We start from the raw sequence: 18,151 nt of genomic DNA, 5'->3' as shown, positions 1-18,151 counted from the left end.
CATCTCTCTTTATCGCATACAAATTCAGATGCTGTTGACAGAAGTAACGGGGCATTTGAATTTGTCTGGATTATTATTAGACCAGCCGCTACTGATAACGCAAAGTGCAAACAATGTATCAAAATATTATTGATGTTTAAAAATTGTATTAAATAATTAGTCTTATCATCGTAAATTTCCGTTTACCAGGACAATGTCGGATGCCCCAAGTCAGATACCAGGATTAAAACAGAAGAAAGTGTTTAAAATAATCGTGTTAGGTGATTCTGGTGTTGGCAAAACGTGTTTAACTTATCGGTTTTGCGAAGGACAGTTTTTAGATAAATCTGAGGCTACAATCGGTGTTGATTTTAGAGAAAGGAACATTAAAATTGGCGGGGAAGACATTAAGGTAACTAGTAAAATTATACATGCGAGGTAAATTATCTTTTTTTGTGTCTAAATAAATGTTCTACGCCTGTGGAATCCCGTTAGCCACATCTGAAACGGGAGGCGTTAACTGATTATTTTCTGTAGACGATGTCTTTAAATTATTTCCCGTTATCAACCCTACATGAAAACTGAAAGTCTTATTTAATAAAAGATATTTTTTTCTTGACAGTGCACAAGCCGAAGTGCCCCAAATGTCTTTAAAAATCATGATTCATGTTTTCAATAAAAACTTCTTAAAATTATAAATTATATTGGTGGGAGGTATCAAAGGATCGACAGGTGTGGAGACGAAGTGGGGAGGTCTTTGCTCAGCAGTGGGACAGTTCAGGCTAATAAAAAAAAATATATATATATATATATATAAAGGAACCTGCAATATCAATTTCAAATTTATATTTGATTGATTTTAGTAAATACCAGCTTCTGCCAGCGGTTTCACCAATCTCTGCACGAATCTGGATAAAAAGTAGCCTTCCCCTATCAATGGGCAATCGAACACTGAAAAAATTCTTTCTTGAGATTAGCATGTTCAAACAAAAAGAGCCTTCAGCTTTATAATATTAGTGTACTACAAGTACTAGTTAGTATATAATATTAGTACAAGCCAACATTAAATCTAAATATATTACGTATAACTATTTTCTATGAAATAACATTAAATTAAAAACACTAAAGCATGCTATATGAATTCCAGTTACAGCTATGGGACACTGCAGGCCAGGAGAGGTTCCGCAAGTCCATGGTGCAGCATTACTACAGGAACGTCCACGCTGTTGTCATAGTTTATGATGTCACCAAACCTGAGTCATTTCATGTAAGATATTGATTTATTTTATCATCAATAAACACCGAAAATTTTGGAACTGACACTATAATAATAAGGAAGCTTATGTTTAGTATGTATTATAAAAAAAAACATAAGTGACTTTTAAGAAATCTACGAGTTTTAGGGTGTATTTAGACCAAGACACCTGGACCATTCTTTTTGGCATTTGATCATAATTTTCCTGAGAAAATCCCAGTCTTACTTTTTGGACAGGGGTGTAATAGTCAGACACATTGCAATTAACGCAAAAATTTGCCTAATATTTGCCAGTTGCCAGTTGTAGCACTTAGAAACTAACTTATTCATAAATTCCAGCAACTGGAAACATTTGACAATCACAAAAACTCAAATCTAAAAAAAAGTACACAGTAGTAAAAGCACACTTTTTCTTTTCACAAGGTATCATGCATTTATAACGTCTTTTAATGCCATTCCTTGATCTCTATTTGTGTTTCTCAGTCAATTGCTAGTTGGATGCAAGAGGTAGAGTCGCATGGGCTGATGCGTGCGCCCAGAGTCCTGGTGGGGAACAAATGTGATTGCGGCACTCCGGAGTCCCGGCTCGCCACTACGTATGCCCAGAGGCTGGCCGATAAATATGGGATGCCTGTAAGTATACTTATCAATGACAGTTAACTGGTAATTGAGGACTGTTATTTGTAAAAATGTTGTTGGTGTACCATCCTAAATAAATAGACTGTTGACTTTCAGTGTTAATTTTCAGGCGGATCCTTAATTAGGGAAAAAAGTGTCGTCATGGTTTCTGCCCTAAATCCTGTAGGTATCTTTTGCATAAAGAAAGAAAAAACCTAAAGTGTAAAAGATAATAGGTTCTTTTTGTAAGAGTGATCATGACAAAGGGTAGATTCAAAGTCAAATCATTTATTTCATTTAGGCCTCTACAAGCACTAATGAACGTCAAAAATTATAAATAAGGTTGATTCTAGTTGCCCATTCCAAATGTAGCTTCTTATAGAGTAGAACGAGAAGAACGATTAGTTCTAGACTTATACATAGTATCTGCAAACATAACAAAACTGTAAATGTTGATATTTACTGAAAAGTTTACAGACCTAGGATACATTGTATTATCGAGTTTATCAATAACCGTGACAAGGTCGTACACAAGTCTGTTGTCTGTGAGTCAGTCATATTAGTCATGTTTACTATCTGAAATTACGCGTATATCGCTAATTACGTAGCGAATTTGTGTTCCTGTAGATTTATTTTGAAGGCATTATTTGTATATTTAGCTGTTAGTGTTCTTTTTAGTTTGCTACACAGCTACTCTAAAAAGAACAGATTTTCACTCATCAATTTATTTCTACCTGGGGCATAAATATAACGGTTTAATATATTTTCTTTACACAAGCTGTCAAAACGTCAAACATATTCTATACATATAATAAATCTGTAGAAAAGTAATTTTTGTACATTGAAGAAATTGGCAAAAAAAATAGCCAGCATGTTAAAGGATAACTAACAGAACCCATTTCCATCATTTTTGTAATTTTTGTCTGTTTGTCTGTTTATCTGTTTGTTCGTTCGGGATTCACGTAAAATCTACGAATTCAATGCAGACAATGCTTATATACAAAAATTCTACGTAACTTGGGGTATTACTTAGTTTTTGTTTCATCGAAATCGGTTCACTCTATCAAAAGATATGATTAATTTTGTGAATTCAAGATGTAAAATATTACGACACGCAATCTGTTTGTCAAAACTGTACATTTGAATGTTGTACTTATATTAGTTGATCGGCCTATTATTAACCTTTACACAGAAAATCACACCTTCGTAAGTAACTTCGGAAGAAAAAAAAAATGAAAATTTTGTTTAGCTAAGGTTAAAGTAGCTCCATCTGTGGTAATCTGTGTTAAATAAAATACATAAAATTTGTCAAAGGAGCGAGGTGGTAAATGACAATAAATTACCATACATTCTTTATAGAGGATTATTATTTCAACAGATGGAGTTGTGTATTTTCCGTAATTCACCATATTTTAACACGTAGTGTAATTTTTCGATAGACATTTCAATAGTGTTTGTCAGTTTGCCGTGCCACATCAAAATCCAATTATAATTATTACCTTGATGAAAGGAAAATTTAAAACGGTGCCATCTAAATTATTTTTTGAATATTATGTCAAAAATGATGACTTTAGTATAACAATTAATTATCATTTAAAGTTACAGATGGAGTTTATATCAGGATTTTTTCATAAACATAGTTTAGCTTCTCTTCCACTTATGTGGTGGCCTTAAAACAAATTACTTTGAGTGAATAGTATTAAGTAGACCTTCATTATTTTTTCTGATGCAAAGTATGTAAACTTAATCCTAGAAGAAAGGAGGATCTGTCTCTCGCAAGTGCTGCTAAGCGTGAGGTAGGTAGGTAATGTAGGATTCTGTAGCTTTAAGAACAAGCCCAGATACAAAGTGCAGATAAGAAATGGGAGCTTTCTCGATTTAATACCATACACACGTAAAATGCTTTATGCGTCTGAAAACGTACAAATTGCGCGTCGCATACCAAAGACATGCTTACTTTCAACTTCTGATCGCAAATACACTGGTCACGATTACGAACAGTCTCAGTAAGACCCGAGCCAAGTCTAAAAAAACACCTTTTATATAAAACTACGTTTGATGTCATTCAATCACAAAGACAGAATTGTTTTCTGTTGCAAATCCTATCCACCTGTATCCTATCCTAATCCAGCGTGCATTGCAGGTGTGCATTGCACAAAAACCAATGGTATCCTATTCGAGAAGACAAAAGAGTCGACCTGCCAACGTCAGCTTCTGCGCTAAGCAAGTGTTCTTAATAGTACCATCAGAATTACATTCATCGTTGAATGAGGTGAATAAATTTTCAGAAACCACAATAACAGTAGAGTACACAATAGAGCTCTGATTGGCCCCAGTTGACCAAGTCAGGTCTGATTTGTTCGTTCATCAGATCTTTGAAAATTTCGGTGGACTTTTTTTACTTACTGTCGTCCTGTTTACGTGTGACACAAAATATGGTATATAGACGCAAGAGCGAAATTTTCCTGGTGTGCGGTAGTGACGCACAGTATACAACACTTATGTTTCTTTTGATTTGCTGGCTCCACCAAGAAATGACAAATTGAGAGCGTACATTTTGAAAATCTTGGCAAAACTGCAGGTTTCAAGTACGAACACATGAAGTGGACTCTCACAGATACGTACATTTTGCCTATTCGTGAACTAATGCAAACATTTCGGTGGAGTCCCGGCTTAGGCCTCGGCGTGCGCGATCCTCGGGCGTGTGAGTAGCGCGGGCGTCGCGAGCACGCTGCATGAACGTCGCGTTTTGCTGCCCTGCGGCATTTACCTACAGCGAGGTAGCGGCGCGCACGCGCCGCTCTCCTTGACGTTTAACTGCTAAGGCGTTTAGCGGGTGGCGGGGATAGCAGGCGAAGGGGTAAGAACGCAACTCGAGGGCCGCGTCGCTTGCACTCTTCACACATGCCGCAGGGCAGCAAAACGCGACGTTCATGCAGCGTGCTCGCGACGCCCGCGCTACTCACACGCCCGAGGATCGCGCACGCCTAATGTGGGGTCAGCCTTACCATAGTGAGTAAGTGCACAGAAAATCCCCGTCATACAAGTGTTTCTCCCCAGTAGTGAAACTATCCTACCCTATGCGCCTGCTGATGATGATGACTCATTTTATCATCCATCCGGCTATTCCCCAACTATGTTGGTGTTGACTTCCAGTCACCGAATCTGTTTGAGTACCAATATTTTGCTTGGAGCGACTACCTATCTACCTATCTTCAATCCAGTCAACTACACAAGCCGATATCCATGGTAAGACTGACAGACTTTCTGGCTTCTGATTAGTCGCAGCAGCTGCAGAAAATGTACAAATGACAGCTTTGTCAGACTCAAAGCATATCATCATCATCAGCCTATCGCAGTCCACTGCTGGACATAGGCCTCTCCAAGTGCACGCCACTGAGATCAAAGCATATAGACATAGATGCCTCTCCAAGTGCACGCCACTGAGATCAAAGCATATAGACATAGATTATAACTGTTTCCTGTGAAAATTACTTACGCACCATAGGTAATAATTTTCCAAATTGGCTGACTAGATCCAGAGATATTCACAACGTCACAAACTTTACTTCTTTTGTTTAGATAAATGGTCACATCTACAACACAACCTTGATCAATGAATCTATGCGACTGCTAAGTGCTAATCCTAATTATACTGTCACGTGAAAGAATGCACCTACGGGATAAGTAGTATTTTGACTATTCTATATTGCCCACGCAGACGAAGTTGCGGGCAACAGCTAGTTTTCAAATAAAAGTTATATCTGGCAATGGGAAAATTGGCCCTAAACCGATTAAAATGTGATACAATGATAATCTGAGGATGGAGATCAGCTACTTTATATCCGGATGCGGGGAGTAGTTCTGACTGACGCTGGAGGAATCTTTATAAATGATATATCTGAATATTTCCAGCTGTTTGAAACATCAGCGCTTCTAGACTCGGAGTGCGATAACGTGGAGTCGATCTTCATGACGCTGGCACACAAGCTCTACTCCAAACAGCCTCTCAGGGTTGTCAGCGTTGAGGTAAGACCTTATTACAGAAGTTTTATTTATTAAGTTTATTCATATATGTACTCAGGGCGCGGGTTCGATTCCAGGTCAGGCAAGTACCAATGCAACTTTTCTAAGTTTGTATGTACTTTCTAAGTATATCTTAGACACCAATGACTGTGTTTCGGATGGCACGTTAAACTGTAGGTCCCGGCTGTCATTGAACATCCTTGGCAGTCGTTACGGGTAGTCAGAAGCCAGTAAGTCTGACACCAGTCTAACCAAGGGGTATTGGGTTGCCCGGGTAACTGGGTTGAGGGGGTCAGATAGGGCAGTCGCTCCTTGTAAAGCACTGGTACTCAGCTACATCCGGTTAGACTGGAAGCCGACCCCAACGTAGTTTGGGAAAAAAGGCTCGGAGAATGAAATGATTCATATATGTACTCAGGTACTTTTTTTATGAGATATCATCAAATGACCCCCCCATAATACCCAATACTTAAGGGCTGTTTAAGAAAATTCTTACTTATAAACGTTGCTTAAGCAAGTCTTAACTAACATTTAATCACTACTTAAGACTTTAAGTAGTGATTAGTTAAAATGTTGCTTAGAAGGTGATTAGAAATTTTTAAAAGTAAGGGGGTAAAACCCATCGTGTTCCCTCGTAGGCCTTTTATGTACTAGTAAGCGGTAACTCTTTCGAACAATCCCGCAGCCCCGGCGGGCTTAATATAACCTTTACAACTACTTACCTTTAAATGAGAAAATCATTACCAATAATTTTCTTAATATAATCTAAATTATATATTTCTGTCCACAGGGGGAGCAAGGCCCAGGAGTAGTAAATCTTCAGCGCCAGAAACGCAACACGAATTCCAACGACAGTTGTCTATGCAGCTAAACTGTCCCCACACATAGTCACTACGCAATGTAACACTCAACTATTCCGTCTAAGCATCCATGACCAATTGCCACGAGTCACGACATACATTTAAGCATTTTTTTAATATTTATGAAGCTGTTTAATTTGCTAAAATGCTTATAATTAATACAAAATTAAAATCTTTGTTGAATCATTCCATTATATTCTGCTTTTATGGGCATTTATTTACATTCTAACTTGATTAATTTTATTGGCTAATTAACTATTGGCATTTGTATAGCATTAATACTTGAATTAATGTTGTATTAAAACTGTAATTTTATATTGACAGAATATTATTTATTATTTAGGCTTTATGCGCTATCATATATTGGTTGTGTCTATGCTAGATTTAAATATATTATTATGTAAATCATTCCATTTATTTGTCTGCCAAGTAAACATACATACGTAACAATTAACAATGCATGCCTAAATAATCTGCTTTTTACGTGAGATTAGCAAAATTTTGAGTGCAATATTATTAAAAAATAGTCATTAATTGTAGCTTTGATTTCGTCTGCTAACATAATATATTATTTACACTATTATGAAGAGGCTATGACATGAAAATAATGTCTAACTTGTGTGTAATTTTAGGCAGCTCTCTGCTTTATTTATTTGTCGGTGAGCGTGAAGTCCTAACTAGGGCTATAAGAATGTTCAAATATAGTATAGTCTGGAATTGTACCCAATTGATGGCAATAGGCTAACTATTATCACAAAAAATAATATTAGTGTTAGTATATTGTTCATCTGTCTTTCCCCTCAAGGAAATGGCAAGATGTAAAATTACGAAAAACACCAAAAATCGAACCTTCCAGTCGTATAAGATATGGTAAAACGAACCTTGTGCCAATAGTAATAATGTTGAAATTGCAATAAACTTTTCGTGGTGGTAATGTAGGTCAACTTAAATAAATTAAAGTTTTATATAGCGTAACAGTATTTTATCTTCCATATTTTGTCGTCTATTAAATAAATGTTCGATATTTTTACCTTTGTATTCTAATAATTCGATTAAATTAACGTAAGAATGGTTGGGGAATTTTGCTAAACGCTCTTTAGTGGACTGACCGGACGAATAGCAAAACGTCAAAATAAAGATATAGGTTTATGTTAATTTTAAATATTTTATTATTATTTTTATAGATATTTTATTTTTACCAATTATATTTCTCTCACTCATATTAAAAACAAGGAACTTTTTTTACGTTTTTCAAAGCTAGGTCAGTCTAATTATATAGCGTTGGATATGCGCTGTGGAATAACAAGAAAACAATGTATTTCAGGCCTTATATAAAACTGTAGACCGGTCGATTATGTAAGGATTCGTCAACAAACAAAACCTATGAATTTTAATATTGTGTGTGAAATGATAAAATTGTGTAACACTTAATTTATTTTTATATAAGATTAGCAGTTGTAAGTATTAGAGGGAGAACGTGAAATCATTGAGATATTAATAAATCGTTTTATGTTGTTACCTTTGTGTTTTATTTCTTGACACCATACCATAGGTCAGTTTATTCACCATATTTTTTGTCATATACTTAGGTACATAACTCACTAACTGACGTGTACCCGTATATCCTGAGACAAAACAACGCAATTAGCATGTCTACCAGTCAGTAACTACAACAATTAATTGTAAAGCAATAAAGTTATCTCGTGTTTATATTCACAGTAAAACTGACAACAAATACTCAGTGTTTACGTAAAATATAGTTAAGACCCAGTTGCACCACCGCCCACTCGTCAAATTGGCGATATGACAACTGAAAATGGTTCGGTTATGCATCTCACCATAATTACCTTGCCTTGTTAAACTTGCAATTAACGTTAAAAAATCTATACAATAAAGTTATTGTTTGCTAACTCTATGTATAATGTGTATTCCTGAAATATAATAGGTAGTAAAAAGATGTCATTTATCAAAATCGGCCCTCGCGTTAGGTTCAAATAATACCACAAAGGTACAAACCCACAACCAGATAAACTGATGAACATGCATTACTCTCCCTTGCGTTGCGCAGTTGGGTAAAACATACTTGTCAAATGACTAGTAATTTCGGTGCCCACATGCATCGACTCCGTGGCGCAACGGTAGCGCGTCTGACTCCAGATCAGAAGGTTGCGTGTTCAAATCACGTCGGGGTCAAATTGCACTTTTTGATATTTTTAATTTGTAAAACATTTTCATTGTACATGTATTATTTTCGATCGATGAAATAAATCTTGTTTATTTTTGTAAATGAGTATGTAACCACCAATACGAATAAAGAGAATGGTTTATCTATTTTACTGTCAAGCTTACATACACGTACCTAAATAAATATTCATATTTATTTCTTTTCTATTTCGAATTTAAAGATTTTTTAAGTACAGTGAATTATGAAGTCAGCTTTAGTTGTGTGTCTGTCTCTGTTGCAAATGAGTCTGTCTTTCTACGACTTTGAGACGTCACAAACCACAAGAGATATAGTTATTTTTGTTGTTGGAAAGCTTGTCTATTTTTTTTCTAATCGGTCGGTCTCACTGCTTGGTTTTTGTTTTTTATTCATTCGTCTTCTAGTCGTATGCTACTCAGATATGAATTTCGCATACCAATGAATACGATTTCTGTTATGCAAGGAAACATAGATTAAAATAAAACGATCAAATAATTTCATTTCAATTATATTAATTTATTTAATAAGAGAACATAGACAGCGTTCGCCGTAAGTTACAACCATACAAGTTCCATACATCGGGAACTAGCTGCCACATACTGTAATACTATATAAATAATGTATTACGATCGGTGTTGCCACATAACAAACACACAAAATATACCGGCGACATATATTTGGGATTTAACATCTAAAAGATAAGCATATTTATTGCCAAAACGCATAACCAGTTTCATTAATTGCACTAAATTGTAAAAATATTGAAATAATACGTAATATTTATGATAAATTAATTTCCTTGTAATGTCAATAAAATTTACAATCTAAAACAATTAAGAATAAACTAAACCATTTTTATTACATAAAGTCTTTGGCAAATAGTATAATAAAAATTCGAGTATTTTCTATTTGGCAACAAATATGCAGTGTCTTGATTTGTAACATTATTTTATGCGATTACAAATATCTCTTAATTAAAAGCCGAAAGCTTTGAAGAATTCGATAAAATAGATTTATTATCTAGCTACACATTTTCCGAATATTTTATCGAAAAATGTTTAATATTTTAAGAGACGTGATTACAAATCAACACACATTATACCCACTAATTAATGAATATTGCGCGTCGATATTTATTATTAGTATGTGAAAACTTCCATTATCCGCCCATAGGCAGAGTGACCGTCACACAGACATCTAGCCATTATTCCTATCATCGCAAATCTTCCCTTGAAAGCTGTCCTACGGGCTGGGAACTAAACATATAGATTTAATATATCACAAAAATATATACAAACACGGCAAAGCGTTCTGACTCAAATCAAGGATACTTTAACATTAATAAATTACTAGTTTTCATCCCGACATTTTCGAGTTAAGTCGATTTTTTTAATAACGACTTTCTTTAACTCGAAAGAGTGGAAAATATCTAGCAAATTATAGTAGTAGCTAGTACATCCATCATTAATCTCAAAATTCCATAATCTTGTACGTTAGATCTTTAATCGATAATTCTTTGTTATAATATAAGCCTAAGAAATGATTGTGCAGAACCTTCCTACATTTCTGCACACCTGGTGTATGAATTACAAGACATCGTTGAACATATCTATGTGCTTAAACAAACAATAGTATGAGTGGTATTAAGAATCATTTTACACTAGCCATAAAAGAGAAAACTAAAATATTAAAATTTGTATAAACCTAGCTAAATTATGTTGAAACACGCGAAACACGACATAAATGATTGCACTAAGATTCAAAGCTTGTTTCCACCACTTTTTATACCTAATGTCCTTGAAACCTGCAGATTTCAATAACCGAACTATCTACTATTTTGCGATAAATCGGTCAGATTGAATTGACAAAATTTAGATGGATAGGTTGTTTATTGAAATCTGAAGTACATAAACTACTGGCTGCTGGAAATATAATGGGTACTTGTCCGAAAGTGGTGGAACAGGCTCTTAAAATGTTGTTATGTTAGGAACTAAATTATGATAATGTTTATAATATTTAGTATTTAATAGTGGCATACAGTTACATGTGTTAATGTATTGAACAAATGGGTCGGAAAGGTAAAAGTTTAAATTTTTGTAGTAAGGCTGATAATGTCTAGAATATTTTAAAGATTGCACTAAATTATTATACTGGATCAATTTAGTGCAATCTTTAAAAACACAAACACAATTTATAGATTTTTAAACGATTGACTATCGACCTCTACTTTTGGGAATACATTTTTCTATTGAGTACTATAATCACAATGAGAATGACATATGCATAGAATAAAAACATAGTTTACAGCTAAATGTGCAAAATTAACGTTAAATATAAAACTATAACGTTTAATCTATGGATCGGGATACCTGATTTAAAAAAAGAATCACATTTACATTTTTAACGCATATTCTTAAAAAGGCGTAACTACATCTTGAATGAGGGTAATTACGCCTCTTTTGACGACGACAGATATTCTGAAAACCCCTTTATTCATAACAATATCTTACAGTCTGATCGTTTTTTGGTGCAGTTGACAATAGCTGTAAGTCATCCATTAAAAACTGACAGCTGTCAACTGCATATAACAAGTGGTGTGCCATAATGATCAAAAGTAATTGTGATTTGCATTTTCGCACCTATTTTTGAAGATTTCTCTGCCAGTAAATAGACTACCTAAAAACTTATAAATAAAGGGGTACGCAACTCAATATAATTCTAAGTTTAGATCTATTATCGAAACATCATTGGTTAGTATTAAAAACACATATTTAAAAGAAAATCACAGTGATTACAACTGGACTGTGTCTTTGTGCCAAAATTAACACTATTTTATAACACTTGTAACACCGGCACTTAATGCCAAAAATTTAGGAATTTGAGACCTTTGAAGCTAACTTGCCCTAAGCAAAATAACTTGGTATAGGCTAAAGATTAATTTTGTTTCGAATAAATATTGCATTTTATCAGCGACTTATTCGTGAATTCAACATTTATTAGAATCAAAATTGCAGAAATGTCACGACTTTCCTAATAACGACTGAATCTGTGGCAAGTCGGGATTTTCGGCTTTTACATTTAAGGTTCGATACCCTACAACTGCTATACTAAGTTTAGAAGAGCATCAGAATGAACTTTACCACTGAAAAAATGGCGCCTAAGCCCAAGTTCACTGACATTATAAATAATAGTTTTTCTTAACACAACTGTTTTCCTTGAAAATTCATAGAAACAGTTGTTTTAAGAAAACTGATGTTCACATTGTCGGTGAAATTGGACGTTAGTTGCGTACTTTCAATATGACAGAAATATATTTCACCAGTATTACATGAAACGTGTGACCATGAAACCGGCAAGTGTAAACTATAGGCTGTTATCCAGTGTAATAAGAACCAGCTAGGTAGGAGTAACCTGGTTGCTGGGACCACGGAAGAAGGAAAGATGAGCGGAGATGCCATAACGTTAAGTTCAAGCGCCTTCTTGTAGGTCAAATAACGTACGGTACGCGTGACCAAAACGATCGGTTACTGGAACTAACGAGGCGTTCGGATTCCCTCAGACATCTGTCAAACATTGATGTTGATTGATTGGCGATTTGATTTCAAAAATAATGGGTTCCTTGTCGCCCGAACACTCTTATATTGGCGACGCTACTTTCTTAGGAGATTTTGCGTTATGACATCTCCGCTCATCATTTCATTCTCCATGGATGAGTACCAGCTGTAGTTACCTGACTGGGACACTCGTTCACCAGCAGTAGGATGTGAAGTACTAGAGACAGGAGAAGGCTATCACAAGTTCTGCCACGTGGTGGTGACGAGCACGTTGGTGTCGAGTGCGCGGGCGATGCGCTCGTGTAGTCCGTGCGATAGCCATAGTGTACGCAGTGTCGCGTAGCGGGACGGGCACAGGTGCAGGGGGTTGCCGCGACGGAGACCCTGTGAGTGGAAACATCAGTTTTAGTGACTGTAGAAGTACAATAAAGACGAAGGAGCCGTGTTCCTGCAAGATGGTGTGACCAAACCCAATCTCATCTGCAACTCCGTCTGCACGAAGCTGTACACACTGCTGCTGATAGGAGCACCTGGAGGAAATTATATCGGCCCAACCTCATTGCTGACAGTGACTAATGATGGTCACGATCCCCAATCTATGGGGGAACGACTTTGATGATGATGAGAAGTACTATATGGTGAAGAATTTTCGTCTGGGTTTTTCGTATAAGCCAGGTGTCAGCTGTGATGAGGCCCGCACCGCCGCCGCACGACACAGGAGATGGTACTGTCGGCACTGACCTGGTCGGTCTCGCCGTAGGAGTCGAGGTAGGGCGCCGGCAGCTTGGCGCCGCGGGCGGGGGCGGCGAGCAGCAGCAGCTCGCAGTGGCGCCGCCGCACGACACAGGAGATGGTACTGTCGGCACTGACCTGGTCGGTCTCGCCGTAGGAGTCGAGGTAGGGCGCCGGCAGCTTGGCGCCGCGGGCGGGGGCGGCGAGCAGCAGCAGCTCGCAGTGGCGCCGCCGCACGACACAGGAGATGGTACTGTCGGCACTGACCTGGTCGGTCTCGCCGTAGGAGTCGAGGTAGGGCGCCGGCAGCTTGGCGCCGCGGGCGGGGGCGGCGAGCAGCAGCAGCTCGCAGTGGCGCCGCCGCACGACACAGGAGATGGTACTGTCGGCACTGACCTGGTCGGTCTCGCCGTAGGAGTCGAGGTAGGGCGCCGGCAGCTTGGCGCCGCGGGCGGGGGCGGCGAGCAGCAGCAGCTCGCAGTGGCGCCGCCGCACGACACAGGAGATGGTACTGTCGGCACTGACCTGGTCGGTCTCGCCGTAGGAGTCGAGGTAGGGCGCCGGCAGCTTGGCGCCGCGGGCGGGGGCGGCGAGCAGCAGCAGCTCGCAGTCCCTCACGCGCAGGAACACGCCGGCGCCGCCGCCGCACGACACGCAGTGCGCCACCACCGCGCCCACGCGCTGCACCTCCGACCCGCGACCAACCTACATACACAACATTACATTATATCTCAGTACCGCGGTCAGATTCCAAACACCCCAAAAACCCCGTCCAGTTCGGTCTAGCCTTTTCAAAACTATGTGTTGGTCGGCTTCGAATCTATCCGAATGCAGCTGAATGTATTGTGTAGAGCGTCTGCCTATTTGAATTCTTCAAAGTAGGTACAGGGCAGGAGAAAGAAGAAGGTACCCGAGCAATCAGGTACCCCTTGGAAAGACTGAATGTCAGAGTTTCTGGCTTTGTTGACACGTAACGACAGCCAAAGTAAAGCCATTCAATATTTATTACGATTATATGCATAGTTACTAGGTTCTACTACATAGGTAGGCATTGCGTAGGTACTATTTAGTTAAGGTGCATGACAGTTACCACTGGTGTGCGGTCTACCGTATGTCATCAAAAAGCCAAATATCGATTAGCGACAACTAATATATTTTTTTTTTCAACAAGATAATCTTTGGATTTCTTAGTGCTTTATGGTATTTGCATGAATAGCAAAGTTATATGCTGAGATTATATCTCGTTTAAACCAATTTTCGTTGGTAGTGTTTTTTGCGACTACTAGGTCTCTTGGTCATATATTTTTACACTCTAGAAGTAAAAATGTTGAAGGGCAAAAGAATCGTTATGCAAGTGTGACTTTTGAACAATTGACTTTAAAAAAATGGTTTTAGGAACATCAATAGGTAACTTTTTTTAAAATAGCTGTCTGTAGATACCCGAGACTTATCTGTCAGTTCCATGTGCCCCCTCTAATATTATGTTTGTTTAAAAATCGTAAATCAGTTAACACAAATACTCCTCCTAAGCTTCAATTGTGTAGTTTCAATAGCTTTGGAATAAAGTGGCTGTGAAATATGGACAGACATGCGGACGGACGGGAAGACAGAAAGATATAACGAAATTAAGGAACGCAAAAGATAAATAAAAAGTTCTTTTCTCTTATTCGTTCCTTATTTACCTCAAACACAGTACAACCTAAAATAAACATACAAAAATATATAATATTAACTAAGAACTCACCTTTGGTATATCAGCTTGACAGCAGTAACTCTGAGAGCACAATATTTGCCCACAAACCAGACACATGGTCGGCTTCTTACTGTCTTCCCTCTCCGAATTCGGGCACGAGAACTCCGAAACTAGATTCATAAGCTCCGAAAAATCTTCAGGCAAAGGTATTAAAGATGGCGGCTCTTTGGGCTCAGTAACTATGTGAGGTGCTATATCTCCGCTAAACCATTCCGTAGATAAGTTAACCCATTCAGTAATCTTCTTTTTAGCTGTAGGGGTGTCTACTAAGTCTTTGAAAGTCGTCGGCATGTCTAGATACCCGCACATGCTTTCCCAAGTGTCTCCGTTAACAACAGTTAGTTCTGAAGGGGCGCTTATGTCACTTAAGAAGTGGTAGAACAAGCAACAGCAACGCAAGAACGTATGGCACTGTGACTTTATGTTCTGCCAAACTTCCACAGGATTCAAATCGTCTTCTAGAACACCTTTTCTCAACTCCTTCATGAATGGAAGTAGGTTTTCTAGATCCGGGTTTTTGAAGTCTTCCTGGCCTTCCATTGGCTGGCTCTTGCATGACGTCACGTCCCTCACAAGTAGTGCTCTAGCTAGGGTTGCTCGGAAACATTGGAGGGTGATTTGTTTGGCTAGGTTGGTAGGCCTGGCTGGGCTGGCAACTTTGCAGAAGAGAGACGGGGCTGTCAGGACTAGCGGAACTAAAGTACCGAAAGGTTCATGAGTTAAGGGAGATGTGCTTTCTAAAGTGGTTAAGGTACTTAAAGCATGGTGTGATAGGTGTTTGGGGGAAGACCAGACGGCCGGTAAGGAAGCGGCTAGCCGGATTAAGGCTTGGAGAGTGTCCCTATGTCTGGCGGGTAGGTCGCCGAGTAACGGTCGGTTTTCGGCTTGTAAGACGGCGTTGGTGCTGAAGATTGTGTAGGAAGTTGACCGGTAGAGGGCGGCACTCGATACCATGCCTCCGTATTCTGAGATTGGGAGTATCTGCGGAAGAGAAAATTTATTTAAAATTTTGATGAAAGTAAAAATGTAGAGAGACAGGTATAATTTTAAATTAGCTTAGGATATTAAATCGGTCAGGTCGATTGACTGGTAATTTTAAAGAAAAATTTTTAAACCAAAGAAGGTATGACTATTTTGCTGAACTGCTTGTACCTTTGTTAATTGTATTAGTGAACATAGCTAAATGATTTTTTTTTCTTAAAGGAGGTACATGAATTTCTTTCAAAATTCAAGTAACAAATACAAAAAAAAATACTCACATTAGCAAAATCCTCAATCAAAGCCTTAGTCATATCATTATACGGCGGTATATCGCCTTCAAAGTGCACCAAAAACTCCGGCTTCAAGAGATTCTCCGAATGAGTAGACACGTAGACCTCCGTCTCATCCGCCGTCTCGTCTTCCATGTCCGAAGACATGGCTCCCACACTCCTGGCCCGAGCCTGACAGTGCATTTCCTCGCAGAACTCCGTACAAATGTGAAGAGCTTCGGAGCTGACCTGGTGTTTGAGCTTGAGGATCAGGTTGACGGATTCGTTGTAGCTTTCCTCCGTGAGGGGGGGAGGGGTGCCGAGAGGCATGGTGGGGGCGGGGAGGAGGGGGAGGGCGGTGTTGCAGAGACGCTCGCAGAGGGGACATAGGTATTCTTTCTTCTCGACGTCGAAGGCTGCTGGCTGTCTGCCGCGGTAGGGCCTGGAGAAAAGAGTTTTTTTATTAGTGTTGGCTAGAAGTTGGAGTAGAAATAAGACTTTTATGGATAGTTTCGAGTGGAATCGTGATCGTGTATCTAAAATAATATTTTCAATATATTCTCTTCGAAGCAATGTTTTCTCTACATACAGAGAACATTGATAACACGCTACAGAATTTCATAGTGAAAGATGACATTTTCTTGATTAATTACATCTTAAACAAAAGTTCATGTGAGTTAGAAACATATTATTGCGGATTTTAAAAACTGAGTGAGGAAACTTATGCAGAGTATACATGAAGCCAGTAATGCTGGCATCAATCCTACGCAGATTACAGCCTAGAAAATTAAAAAGCGTTTTTTTTTCGCCAGCGTTTGAAAACTGAAGCAAATACCTACCAAGCCAGTGATGGTTCCTAGTCTTATTGGAAGCCAGTTTAGTTAGTTTTGTGTCTACTACGCTTTATAGATATTTTTTTCTAAGTTTTGTTTGTTTGGTTGACTTCACCTCCTGTTCTCCTTGTCCTGCACGTTGTCGACGTAGTTGCGCCAGCAGGCGGCGTGCAGCGCGTGCCCGCACGAGGACACGTGCGGCTGCAGCCCCAGCCCCGCCGGCAGCCAGCCCGCGCGCCAGCCCGCCGGCAGTCGAGCCTGACCGCCGCGGCGAAGACGGGAGAGCACGCTCGATTGTTGGACAAACGCGACCAGGACTAAAGGTTCCGTTCGTAATTCTACACGAGCCTGTAGAAAGAACATCATACACCATCATCAACATTCATAGCAGAATTCAGCTTCAACAGTGTCCGGAAGATTCATAAAGCAGGCGTCCTCGAATGTTACTCAATAACTGTTGTTCAGAGGCCGTCAGGCAGATATGAGAAGACTAGGACTTCGTAGATAGAAACCTGCAGCTCATTCAAAAACAAGAAGCCTAACTTCTAGGTTCTGGTAAGACTTAATGGCGGTGTTCACGCATCGAATTCGTGGACCGGCGCGGCGGAAGACGCGGCAGGCGCACTCCCCGACAGATTCGCACAACGACGGACGTTTAATGCGCTTATAAAAATATTGTACCTATTTGTACCTTGTCCATCCGTATTAAAGATAATTATTATCTTAAACGAGTAATAATTTAATTCTCAACAGGCGGTAAGCACCTTTTAATCCTCACACAACTACACGCGTATAGAAAAATCACTCTCGTACTACCAGTTGGTAAGCAAAATTGATTTCTCGCGCAATATTCCGTATTGGCAAAAAGTTTGACGTTCACTGATATGCTTGTGCTACATACCTCTTCCTGACACATGATGCAGACACGCGGCGGCTCGGGCACTCCGCCGCCCCACACGCCGAGCGCTGCGCCACAGTATAGAGGCCGGAGCTCTTGTTCTTCCGCCGTTACCTGAAGGGGAAATACACGATGTCACACTTAGGTACATAAAAATCTCATCATAATATGATTAGGTCACAAAGGCAAA

At 39.0% G+C, this 18,151-nt stretch overlaps 2 protein-coding genes and 1 non-coding gene across 3 annotated transcripts in view; 2 read left to right on the top strand and 1 right to left on the bottom strand.

The window, feature by feature from the left end:
* The first annotated feature begins 42 nt into the window (after positions 1–42).
* Positions 43–8,256, top strand: LOC110379781 (putative Ras-related protein Rab-33). The gene is made up of 5 exons (XM_064039506.1): positions 43–391; positions 1,127–1,246; positions 1,718–1,867; positions 5,768–5,881; positions 6,669–8,256. The coding sequence occupies exons 1-5, from the start codon at positions 194–196 to the stop codon at positions 6,747–6,749; spliced, it is 663 nt and encodes a 220-aa protein (XP_063895576.1). The 5' UTR covers positions 43–193; the 3' UTR covers positions 6,750–8,256.
* Positions 8,257–8,859: 603 nt separating this feature from the next.
* Positions 8,860–8,931, top strand: Trnaw-cca (transfer RNA tryptophan (anticodon CCA)). The gene has a single exon. It is a non-coding gene; the product is annotated as a tRNA-Trp (tRNA).
* Positions 8,932–9,433: 502 nt separating this feature from the next.
* LOC110379784 (E3 ubiquitin-protein ligase UBR1) overlaps positions 9,434–18,151 on the bottom strand; it is a 54,891-nt gene continuing 46,173 nt past the window's right edge. The window contains exons 23-28 of the mRNA XM_064039398.1: positions 17,965–18,075; positions 17,179–17,411; positions 16,240–16,672; positions 14,972–15,961; positions 13,753–13,932; positions 9,434–12,879 (exon numbers count right to left, since the gene is read on the bottom strand). Of these exons, the coding sequence (XP_063895468.1) occupies positions 12,733–12,879; positions 13,753–13,932; positions 14,972–15,961; positions 16,240–16,672; positions 17,179–17,411; positions 17,965–18,075 (2,094 nt within the window). The 3' untranslated portion in view covers positions 9,434–12,732. The remainder of the gene's footprint in view (positions 12,880–13,752; positions 13,933–14,971; positions 15,962–16,239; positions 16,673–17,178; positions 17,412–17,964; positions 18,076–18,151) is intronic.

The sequence above is a fragment of the Helicoverpa armigera genome, chromosome 19 (assembly GCF_030705265.1).
Source record: "Helicoverpa armigera isolate CAAS_96S chromosome 19, ASM3070526v1, whole genome shotgun sequence".
NCBI lineage: Eukaryota > Metazoa > Arthropoda > Insecta > Lepidoptera > Noctuidae > Helicoverpa > Helicoverpa armigera.
Note: the sequence above shows the minus strand (reverse complement) of the source record. Positions and strands in the feature narration are given on the sequence as shown.